Raw genomic sequence first — 12,309 nt, forward strand, 5'->3', positions numbered from 1 at the left:
TTTAATCTGAATGAGTTGAAACTGTGATGATTAAAAATTGCATGTTTAGGGTTTGACTTTGCATTTTTTGGATAAAGATGAATGTCGGTTATGTAGGATTTTGGACTTTAAATGTAGAATTTTGGAGTGCAAGAGAAATTAATTGAAGGTGCAGCTTGTAAATTATTTTGTGGCCACAAACTCCTTGAAAATTGTTGAAAATGTAGAAGTGTTGAAAGAAGAAGATATTGTGAATGAACCAACCTAGCTACACCCTTCTTTGTTCTTGTGAATGAATGTTTGATGTTATGTGATATGTCCATTGATTATGTTGAATTAATATTATATTTACAATCCACATGAATGTGATTTGGTTGGTATTTATTGTTTACAGGATAAACTAGCTAGAAAACAAAATAAATTATTATTTTTAATCCTTTTATGCGTCGGCCTTTGGCCCACACCAACTTTTTTTAATATTATTTAATCTTTGTGTAGGCTTTTGCGTGGGTTAGGCCCACGCAACATCTGATATTATTTTTATTTTTTTTAGTCATTTCGTCGACCAAACCGACGCATAGGCGATATTTTATTTTGCGTCCGTTTTGCGTAGGTTTGGCCCACGCAATGTGCGTCGAACTCGCTGACCCATGCTAATTTTGATTTGCTTCCAAGCTTTTTACGTGGAACTGCTGACCAACGAAAATCCAACGTTTATGCATCCATTTTTGGTCTGTTGCGTCCGCTTTTGGCCCATAAAATATTTCATTTTTCTAGTAGTATATATATATATATACACGAACTTCCCTTTCTTGTGATACTTTATATCAAAACTTTTTATTTTATATTTTTACATAGTTTAAAACTAATATAAAATAATTAACTTAAATATATTTTTTAAGTCTTTATACATATTATTTTTTTTTTAAAGACTGCAAACATTTTTGTTACTTTTAAAATTTTGATGTTATATTGTTGTTTTATAGGGTCAAACAAAATATATTATTTTTTACTTACTTAAATAACATATGTAATACTTTTTTACATATAAGATAATAACTTATGATTTATTTTTTTATTTTCAATATAATTCTTTTTAAATAATAACTACTTTTATATATTAAATGTTATTTAGATAAAAATTACTAATGAAATAAACACTTCTAATAACGGTTAAAACAAATATTTTTATGTCGATTTTAGATTCGTTATAGATACATGCAACATAGAAAGTTTGTACTTTTTATAATGACCATAGAAATTTGTTTTCTATGTTAGATTTAAAGAACCGTCATAAAATATGTTATTTTTTATGACATCTAATATTTTAACTATAAATATATTATTTTTATGACAAATAATGTTTTCATCGTTATAGAATGTGTTACTTTCTATGATGGTTAAAGACAAATCAGTTATAAAAAGTAATATTTTTTATAACAGGTTTAATAATAACCGTCATAGAAAGTGTATTTTTTTTAAAATAAAATTGTGATATATTCATTTTTCTACTTGTATAACATACCCTGTACAATAAGCATAGTTCTCAAGCAAATATTTTCAAAATAAAATCTTGACAATTTAACACATAAATAATTATAAACTTTACTAAAAATTATTACGTTCAAGTCCATATAAAATTGTTAGCTAACTCTAATCATTGAGAGTAAATACATAAAAAAAAATCGTTGTATACTTCTATCGAATCTCTTGTAACACTTTATCTTTCAATAGAGATGAATCACTAAATATATATATATATATATAATCAAATATTGAAAATAAAATTAACATCTACCATTTTTAACATATTTAAATAAATTTATACAAGAATCAGATTGATGCTTGAAATGTTTTTATTATATTAAAATATATAAAGTTGTGTTATACTACAATATTCACAAAATTAACATACAAACCAAAACCACTCCTGAATAAGAAGTGTAATTTATTTTTCTAGTAAAATTCTTTCCGGTATTAAGCTTCTTAAGTGAGTAATAATAATCTAATGTTAATAGATAGGAACAAATTTACTGAGTTTGTAAATTAATTTAGAATTATTTTTCTTAACTTATTTTTAAATTTAATTTATGAAGATCTTTTCTAAAAATATTTAAAAAAATGAATTAATCTTACATTTTAAATTTTATGACTTTATCTATGAGAGATTTTATTTTCTTTGTCATCGTGTCTTTCAAAGTGATACTTCTAAAATTGTAAGGTGGATTAAAGAAGTGTAAAAAATAACTAGTTAGATAATTGGTGCAACAAGAAAACCATTTAGTAAAACAACATGAGAATTAGAGAATTAAGTTTTATCAAATTTTCAGCACAAAAAAAAATAAAAAAAGGAAAGGTAGAGAATTAGAGATCAATTAATATTATTTGAATTATGGTAAAAAAATTAAGTGGAAAATTTGTAAGTAATTTAATTAATATGATAAAAAAAATTGTGATAATTTGATGAATTAAATAATTACCAAAGTTTATAGTTAATTATAAATAAATATTTATGTTAATGGTCTCATTTGAAAAAATAATCTCACTACCAACTAAATACTATTTTAAAAATAGCTATAAATTATTTGATATTAGGGTTGAGTATTGGAAGATTTTGAAAGATGTTTTATGCAATTTATTTTTCTCCCACTTTTGCTATTGCTTAAGCCTTTATGCATGTATCTTTTTATACTTTATACTGTTGAAGATGGTTGTCGCCCTTCAAGACATGTGTTTGATGAAGACATTTGTGTACATGTCATGTATATTTACATTTGCTTTAAGAATGTCTTAGGTAGAGTTTAGAGGTTGTTTAAGAGTAGGTTTTTTTGCTGAGTAACTCACCTCTTAACCCCTGACCATGTGATAAGAGCAAGAACAAAATTTCTTAAACTGTTTTTCACATGTTTTGCAAAAAACACCTTTACTGCATACAAATAAATCTGTTCTTTTCTAATTAAACAGATTCTTTTTTAAACTGATGCTTTGGCTAAGTCTTGTGAAAATCAGATTTTGTGCATCAAGTATTTTGACTAAGTCTTCACTCTTTCAAAACGACTGTGTTTTAATAGTTAAGTCTTTTCTGTTATCGTTTTGAAAAATAAATCTGTTCATCTGTAAATGAATAGATTCTTTTTGACTCTGGTGCCATGTCTATCTTAAACGGTTTTTCGTTTTGTCCCTACACCATAATGGTTGACTGAGTCTCCTTCACATAACAAATTCTCTAACTGCTTTTGAAAATAAATATGTTCATTTTATTTTCAATCTGTTCTTTTTATAACAGCTTTAACTGTTTTTTGAAAATTTGTTATAAGTTGTTTTTTCTATAAAAAGAAAGCTTGTTCCTGCGTTTAAAGGTTGATAATACAATTGAAAAAAAAAACAAGTTTTGCATCAGAGAATTAAGGATTTACAAAGAATTAGCATTTGTTCTTGAAAGATTTCCAAAATCAAAAGTGTGCTTGTTCTTGTTTGGTTCTAAAGCTTGGTGCGAGGTGTTGCTACTGTTTAAGCGATCTGTTCTACTGGGTTAAGGCAGATTTCTGCATCCTCTATCAGGTGTATTCGTTTCACATTTCATTTCTTGTAAAAGTGTGGTTGTAATCTCTTCTTGATAGGGTTTCTTGAAGAGTGTGTGTGCTGAAATAGTGTTTTTCAGCAAGTGTACCAAAGTTCTTGTAGGGTTCAAGAACAGTGGTGTTTGTGGTTGTTTGAATTGTGATTTAGTGAATTTCACCTTGGTTTAAGTGAAGACTGGATGTAGCTCATTGGAGTGAACCAGTATAATTGCTTGGTGTTCATTCTCCCTTAATCTCTGCACTCTAATTCACGCTTATCTGTTAATCTGCCAGAAATTGAATCTGTTCAATTAAAAATAAATTTGTTCTTTCTAGGCTTGTTTATACAGTTCTTATTTTCTGGAAAATCAGCTTGGTTATGTGAAGAAGATATATTATCTGTTAAATACAATTGGAACAGGTTGATTGTGATAGGTTACCCAATTGATTGTCAAGCTAATAATTGAACCTTTATCACTTGCCTATAAAATTGAAGGTCACTGTTTTGTGTGTTTCATAATATACTCCTAAAATCAGTGTGTGTATCTGGAAAATCAATCTGCATAATCTCGTGATTAACTTGGCTGTTATAAATGTTTTCAAACATAAACAGTCCCAAAATAAATCTGTTCGTTTTCAAATAAATCAATTTATTTTTCAGTTACAGAAACACGAGGTAAATTTAATATTTTACCATGTCATGTCCAAGTTGTATAAGAACGAAGAAACCCATCACATAAAAGGTGTTTCCTCATTATTTTAACTATATCATTCCATTCAAATAGTTAACGCACGAACACCTGATCTTTGCTCCATCATGACAAATATTATTCGTGTTACGTTGCGCAAATTGTATAAATTCTTCTACTCCTTTTTCATACTCATCACTTATGCGAAGAAAATTAATCCAATTTTGATCCATTATATTCTGTAATAGTCATTCAAGTGTTTCCAATAAGTGTTCTATCTCACACGTTTGTCCAGGGTCGAACACCCCCAAACTCAAAACCAGCACGTATCAATTGTCCAGGGTAGAACACCCTCGAACTCAATACCAACACGAAAATTCTATTCTAAAACTAACAACTAACATATAAATTAATAATAAATACAAAATAATATAAATTTTAAAAAATTCAAATTATAATAAATAAAAAATAAACAAATTCAAAAAAGTCTAAAACACCAACCATGTGCGTGAAGGCAACGTTGAGAGTGGCACGGAAGCGACAACAACAGTGGCGGCAGCAGCGACAGAGCGAGGGAGAAATGAAACGCGAAGGCAATGAAACAATATTTTGACCAATGCAAGAAACAAAAAAAGTAAGAGAAACGAACGAACTTAACAATGACACGAAAACAAGAAAAAGAAGCACAGTTCGAACGAACTTACAATGACATGAAAACAAGACAATGCAGCTCGTAGAAGAGAGGAACAGAGAGCAAGAACATCGAAAAAAGCGAAAGAAGAGGAAGAAAGTATGAAAGCGTAAGTACGACTATTTGTATAGTCGCCCTTGTTAATCAAAGCGTTTTGATTTACAAGGGCGGTTGCTCCGCCCTCGTAAATCAAAGCGTTTTGATTTAAAATGACGGTTGTACAAATAGCCGCCCTTGTAAATCCAAACACTTGATTTACAAGTGCGGCTTTACTAATAGTTGCCTTCTTAAAACCCTTTTAACCCTAATTCAGAAACGCGTCACTTACGTTTTGATACTCTCCTTTCTCTCGTGCTTCGTTTTTCTTATGTGCTTCCTCTTTTCTTCCTCTCTTCTTTGCATTGTCTTCGTGCCATCGGTAAGCATTATCTTCCTCTCTTCTTCTTCACCATTGATTTTTGTATGTTTTGCAGTTCTCTTATGTTTTGTCTTATGTCATTGCTAAGGTCATGCTTGGGAAGGTTTTTGTTTACGCTTTTTGTTGTGCCTTCCTCGTCGTTGTTATCGCCTTGCTCCGTCATATATTTGCATTTCATTAGAGATTTTTATTTGCGTTTTTTGGACTTCCATTGGGATGAAATACGAAGATGTATAATATGCACCAAGAGATCAAAAGAAATGCTAAAATAATGACCATGCTCTTTGAAAAAGATCAAAGTTGAGAACTTTGATTAGAAACTCAATCAACAGCGAAAAATAAAAGAAACCCTAAACGCCTCTCGTAAATGCGATTTATAAATGCGGCTATGTAAATAGTCGCATTTATAAATCAAATTTACGAATGTGGCTATATATATATAGTCGCCTTCTTATCTATTCCATTTACAAATGCGTGTTCATCAAATGTGGTTATATAGCCGCCCTTATAAATGTAAAATAGTCGCACTCGTTTTGCTTTTCTGCATTAGTGTGTGTTGGCTTTGTGTCTTTAGGCTTCATATTCTGCGAGCAACTTTTTGTAAGTGGAGGTCCACAAAGATCACGATTGTCTATATAGCTGAGGACATTGAACCCCTGCATTTGTGTGTCTAACGGTATTTGGCCTGTCAAATTGTTGAAGAACAGGTTTAAGTAACTCAAAAAGGATAAACTGGACAAGTCATGAGGAATTTCACCCCAAAAATTATTACTGGAAAATCCAAGGACTCCAAATTTTGCATGTTGCCAATTTCATTTGTTATTTTCCCCGTTAAACTATTGTGGGACAAACTCAAGGAGAACAATCGAGTGAGGCCAAACATTTGGGAGGAGAAATTAGGTATAGTGTAATTATATTGTTTAAATGGTTTTTTAGGCTAATGGTAAAATTCTTCATTTAGAATGAGATTTAAAGTTTGAATAAGATAAATATATCTCATTTCTCAAAAGTTAGTTTTATGAAGTCTCAATAAAAAAAAAATGTGTCTCATTGCTCTAAAGTTAATTCTGAGTAGAATCTATCAAATGATATAAAAAAAACGAAATAAGTAAGATATTAAATCAATCAATTTTTTTTTAAACTATATTACTCTAATGTTAGCATAGGACAAAAAAAAATCAAAGAATTTGTTTTATCTTTATTTTTTATTACATATAACTAGAATTTGACATACAGAAAAATTTATATTAAAGAAAAAGGTTTCTTTTAACACCCAAAAAGTAACATACATACACTTCTTAACAAACTATTATAATAATATAATAATATTTTAAATTAAAAAATAATTAAAATATTAATTTATTGATAAAATATTTTACTGTGGATGGTGTTAACATATAAGGACCTTATATTAAAAGAAGAGTCGTGATATTTTGAAACTTCCACCTTTCTATTGCATTAAAACTACAACTTTATAAATTATTATTTTATTATAACATTATTTTTATAATTATTTTATTGTTGTAATATAATATTTTATTATAAATAATAATTGTCAAGTGGATATAAAATAAAAGAGATGGTGTAAAATAATATCTTTCCAAACCACAATTATTAACACTCTCTCACACACAATACTCGACATAAAACAAATGAAAAAGAGAGAAAAGAACAATAACAAAACCAGGCAAAAATGGTTTCTCAAAGCAACAAATACAACATCTATAATAAAAAAATCTAGATACTTAGCTTCTTAGTGCTGGAAGTGGTTGTCATTGTAGCTTAATTTAATTTTTTTTATTAGTCAAGAATAAATAAAATAAAATGAGGCACTTCAGGGGTGCACGCACCCTCTAATAATTAGGACACAAAAACCAACAACTAAACAAGAACTTTGCCAGTAACCAAAAGTACGCCAAACATCCAAATGTCTAAACCAACAAACCGACCCTACGAGAGGGAACCAAAAAACCAAAATGAACCTACACAAAGTACACCACGACTTTCAAATGTGGCCAAATCATAACTATAATCACCAAACATCCATCTCTCAAAACTCATACATCATAAAGATTCCAACACCAAACTGAGTGGGATAGAACAAATAACCTTTTCTTTACTGTAACCCGAGATCAAAACCATTAGCTCAACCTTGCCAAGTAGAATCAGAAGCCAAAAAGAAAAAATCCCTACACAAAACACACCACAAACTTCCAAACTTGGACAAAAAATGTTAAATATGAATCACCAAACATCAATCTCTCAGATAACTCATACAGCAAAGAGGTTCCAAACACCAGTCTGAATAAGAGAAATCAACCAATCTTTCTTTTACAGTAACACAAGACCAAGTCTTCCTTTGTACCATAGTAAAGACCTCAACTAGATCTACTCGCCCATTCTTAAAGACAACATTATTCCTATGATTCCAAATTTCACTTACAATAGCTCTTCTCTTACCTTCACTTGATGACTTGTTTCTTTTCACAAATGATAAAGCCCTAAAGATATAACATAATAAACGCATTATCACCAAAGTGAAACAAATCAAAATGCATAGAAGCTTTGAGTGGACTTATCTATAATATTTGTTACCTTCACATTTTTAATGCATCATAGAATATCCTTAATTAAATTATATTTTTATCCTTATTTTTTAAAAAGTGTTTGTCATTAAAATTTAAATGTTCAATTCATCGTAGAATATCCGCGAAATAATGTTTCTACTCTTAATTTTACTTCTTCTTTTTTTCGCAATTTTTTGTAATTAAAATTAAAATATTAAAAACTAATCCCAAATGTAATTGGTGGTCTTAAAATGGAAATGTTGTAAAATGGAAATGTTGTAAAATGAAAAATGTTTCATCATTTTGAGACATGTAACGCGAATGAAATGAGAACATTTATGATTTATAACAAAGAGATGATGAAGTTTAAAGAAATATTTGAACTGCATGGCTTGACTCACCAGTATATGTCTGAACTCAACCAGAGGAATTTATTTTGATGAGCACCATGACATAAAGTCGATCTCTCATATTATAAAGAAACTTGAAGTAAACATGCCTCCATTTTCTATTAAAGAAAAGGGCACAAGAGACTCCCAAAAAGCCAGTGACGAATCCAGACTCTATTCCAATATAAAACCATGACAAAAATTCATCTTTATCCTCATCTTCATCTATTAGCTTTGAGTCTTTATGTTCACCATCCTGCCAGCAGATTTTGGGAAGTGGAGGTCCACAAAGATCAGGATTGCCAATATAGTTCACTGCATCAAACCCCTGAAGTTGTGTCCCAGATGGAACTTTGCCACTGAAATTGTTAAATGATAGGTTTAAGACTTCGAGAAAGAACAAATTGGCCAAGCTTTGAGGAATTTCACCCCAAAATTGGTTTGCTGAAAGATCAAAGGACTCCAAACTTCTCATGTTGCCAATCTCATATGGTAGTTTCCCCATTAATTTATTGTGAGACAAGTTCAAAGAGCACAATCCAATGAGGTTGAACATTTGGGGAGGTACTGTTCCAAACAAATTGTTATTTGACATGTCAATTAAGGTCATAAAGTGCAAATTTTTACCGTATTCGAATACTCGACCTTTTGTAATCAGCTCAAGACTGTCGTGGTAGAAGTATGTGACCGAACCAGAAAAAGGAAATGATAAAGAAAGGCTGCTCTCTGAAGCATTGTTAAAAACTAAATATGTTATATTATGCAGGCAGGTTGGTATATGTCCAGAGATTATGTTGTCAGCAATATCCAAAATAATGAGGGAAGATATTTGACAAATTTGTGTTGGGATGTTACCATTAAAATTATTAGACCTTAGTTGGAGAGCTCTAGCATCATGTGGTATCCAATGTGGTATATTTCCTGATAAGTTATTTTCACGCACATTAAAGATCAATAGAGAGTGACAATTTTGTAGCGAGGTAGGAATCGTGCCATAGAGATTATTATCATGCAAATGTAGTGAGGCAAGACTAACTAAGGAGCCCATTGACGATGGTATCTTGCCAGTGAGACTATTGCTTCCCAAGTTAACATGAGTCAATGATTTCCAATTCTTCCAACAATTTGTAAGCTCTCCAGATAGATGATTACGAGAGATGTCTAAGTAGATCAAACTGCCTTTTCCATTCAACATCTTATGATTACACAAGAGAGGAAAAATTGTTCCAGATAATGAATTGTTCGATACATCGAAAATCGTCACATTTGATGATAATCGAGGCAGGGAACCTTTTAGACTATTTGATGATAGACTGACGAATGAAGAGTTCAACAACACATTATGTGACAGGTTCCCAACTATCAAATTATGGCTTAAATCAAATTCACTCACTCTTGATACAAAATTCCAAAATTTGCTTTGGGCCACAAATGATGAATCAGAAATAGATAAACGTTCAAGATATCTTTGTGTATACAACCACTTTGGAAGGTTAGGACCTACAAATCTGAGAAACAATCGTTCAAGTTGGAAAGGTGGAACCCAATGGGAGTCACAATCAAAGATTAATGGTGGTGAAGAAAATATAATTAATGCCTTTAATTTTGACAATTTGGCAAAATTTCTCTCAGACACAGTTCCTGTGAATTGGTTTGAGCTAACACTCAAGGCAATTAAGGATGATAGATTTCCCAAATTTGGGGGGATGGATCCAGAAAACATGTTCCCTCCAATAATAAGATATTTTAGATATTGAAATTTTCCAAACCAATAAGGAATGGGTCCATCCAGGTCATTAAATTCGAAGTTCAAGAATTCTAGCTGTTGAAGATTTAATAACGCCTCAGGTAATTTGCCTCTTAAAGAATTTCTCCCAAATTCTAAAAAAAAAATACAAGAACTAAGATTGAATAACCATTTAGGCAACTCTGAGCTAAATTCATTGTTAGAAAGATCAAGAGCATTTAGTGAAGTAAAATTGGCATATTGAAGAGATGGACTAAGGTCCTTAAGTTGACAATCAGACATCATGAGTTCTGAAAGTGATGGAAGCATAGTGAGTGGTTGAAGCCAGTTAGTTTCCTTGTGAAGATCAATTCCACTCAGGTTGAGATATTTCAAGGAATAAATGCGAGAAAGCCTCTGAAGACTATTGATGGCAAGATTGTCGTTAAATGATAGATTAAGATAACCAAGAAAAGAAGAGTTGACACACCGATGAAAATGAGAAACTACAGATAGGTTATGACAATTCTGATGTATAGAATCAAATTGAAGAGCTAAGAAGTCATTATTGCTCAAATTCAAGTAATTCAGAAATTCCAACTCCACCAACAATAAGAATAGGTGAATAGAACCTGAGAGACAATGTGATTTATCTGGTTTGTCAATGTAAGTTGGAAGTGTTGTAGAACATGGGAGATTAAGCCTAGTGACTCGACCGGTGATGTGATCACAGTTAACTCCTCTCCACTGACAACAATCTTGATCAGGATTCCACGAAGAGAGCACACCTGACAGGTCTATTACTCTTTGCTTGAAGTTCAAGAGACCCAACTTGTCTTTCTGGTTACAACCAATAGTGAAGTTATTGCACGTGCCAGTATTTAGCATGAGTGTGCACAGTAACCATGCCAAAATGATTGCATGTTGAGAGGAAAAGGCATTCATTGGTACCAGAGATGAAGGGGCAAACTAGGGCTAGGATGGTTTTAACTTCATTCAGAGGATACTTATATTTAAATTGGTTAGAGTTTCTTCAACAAATCTTTCTTATCTATTACCGGCGTTGGATATACAATTGCATGTCCACATCTCTTTTTAATAATAAAAAAATGAAGACAATTCAAAAGTTTGATATAAATATATATTATTTTTATGAAAATATTTTAATTTTTGTATATTATTATAATTGTTTTCGAATAAAAGGGTGGTTGAGAGAACACTTAAGAGTTCAACAATTCATTATGGTTCGATCAGTATATTCTTTTTCTTCCACTTCGGGTTTATTGGTTTATTTGGCTTAATTTTCCTTTTTCTGCTTTTGTTCCTCTGCTCCATCAAACTCTTCGAAAGTTCAAATAAGTATTTGACATTTGGTGTTCGGTATGTAATAATGACGTACTTTTTTTCTTCTCAAAAGTTATGTATTTATATGCTTATAATGGATCAATTTGGCTCAAAATTAACGTCTCGGTCGTAATTAAGGGTATATTACCTAGTTTATGTTTAGACTTGTTAATTTTTTTTTATCCCAATGCATTTTAAATATGTCGATCGGTCGGAACCGAGTAACGAAACTTCTAGTTCTCGTCCGATTCCGATTGGTACAATAATTATATAATAAAAACACTTTTAATTTATTATACTTCATTAAATAAAAAATTAGTTAAATAAGATAAAAATACGAAAAAAAATTTATAAAAACCAGTCACAAATAAATATTTGTGTTCAAGGACTTGTATTTAGGTTTGCATGATTTCGATAAGAAATTTCTTCGCAATCTGCCCAACCAATCAATGGCAATCTCCACCAGAAAACGATTTTGGATCATGCACCAAAGAAGACGTTTGTATTAAGACATTTTTAAAGGATTTAAGAAAATGAAAATTTGATATTATTTATTTTCATTTATGGTGTAATTCTATAAGAAAATAAGGATAAAAATATTAAACGTATGTTTTAGAAGTAAGCTACCAGACTAAAAAAATTAATCTAAAAGGTTAATTAATAAATTAAATATGAGACGAGTATTGAGATAGAGACGACGAGAAATTTTTTTACATACTTATCTCCATTCCCATACCCAACGTCCTATTCATATACCGTTAAAAAATTATAAAATAAAAATTAATTTTAAAAATAAAATATAATTATTTTTTATTCTAACTAAATTAGATACTATTTAAAAAACAAAAAAATTATTAATATATAAATTAATTTTTATTATTAATAAATAATTTTTAAATTGATATCTAATTTAATATCAATTATTTAATTTTTTTTTATATAATTT

At 30.3% G+C, this 12,309-nt stretch overlaps 1 protein-coding gene across 1 annotated transcript; it reads right to left on the reverse strand.

Annotated features, from left to right (window-relative positions):
• Positions 1 to 8,310: 8,310 nt before the first annotated feature.
• LOC137828669 (receptor-like protein EIX2) lies at positions 8,311 to 11,059 on the reverse strand. The gene has a single exon (XM_068635340.2). The coding sequence runs from the start codon at positions 10,962 to 10,964 to the stop codon at positions 8,322 to 8,324; it is 2,643 nt and encodes an 880-aa protein (XP_068491441.1). The 5' UTR covers positions 10,965 to 11,059; the 3' UTR covers positions 8,311 to 8,321.
• Between the last annotated feature and the right edge of the window lie 1,250 nt (positions 11,060 to 12,309).

Source organism: Phaseolus vulgaris, chromosome 7, assembly GCF_051622355.1.
Source record: "Phaseolus vulgaris cultivar YP4 chromosome 7, ASM5162235v1, whole genome shotgun sequence".
Taxonomy (NCBI): Eukaryota; Viridiplantae; Streptophyta; class Magnoliopsida; order Fabales; family Fabaceae; genus Phaseolus; species Phaseolus vulgaris.

Coding starts and splice junctions, on each gene's coding strand:
- LOC137828669 (XM_068635340.2), bottom strand. CDS start 10,964: ATGAATGCCTTTTCCTCTCAACATGCAATCATTTTGGCATGGTTACTG.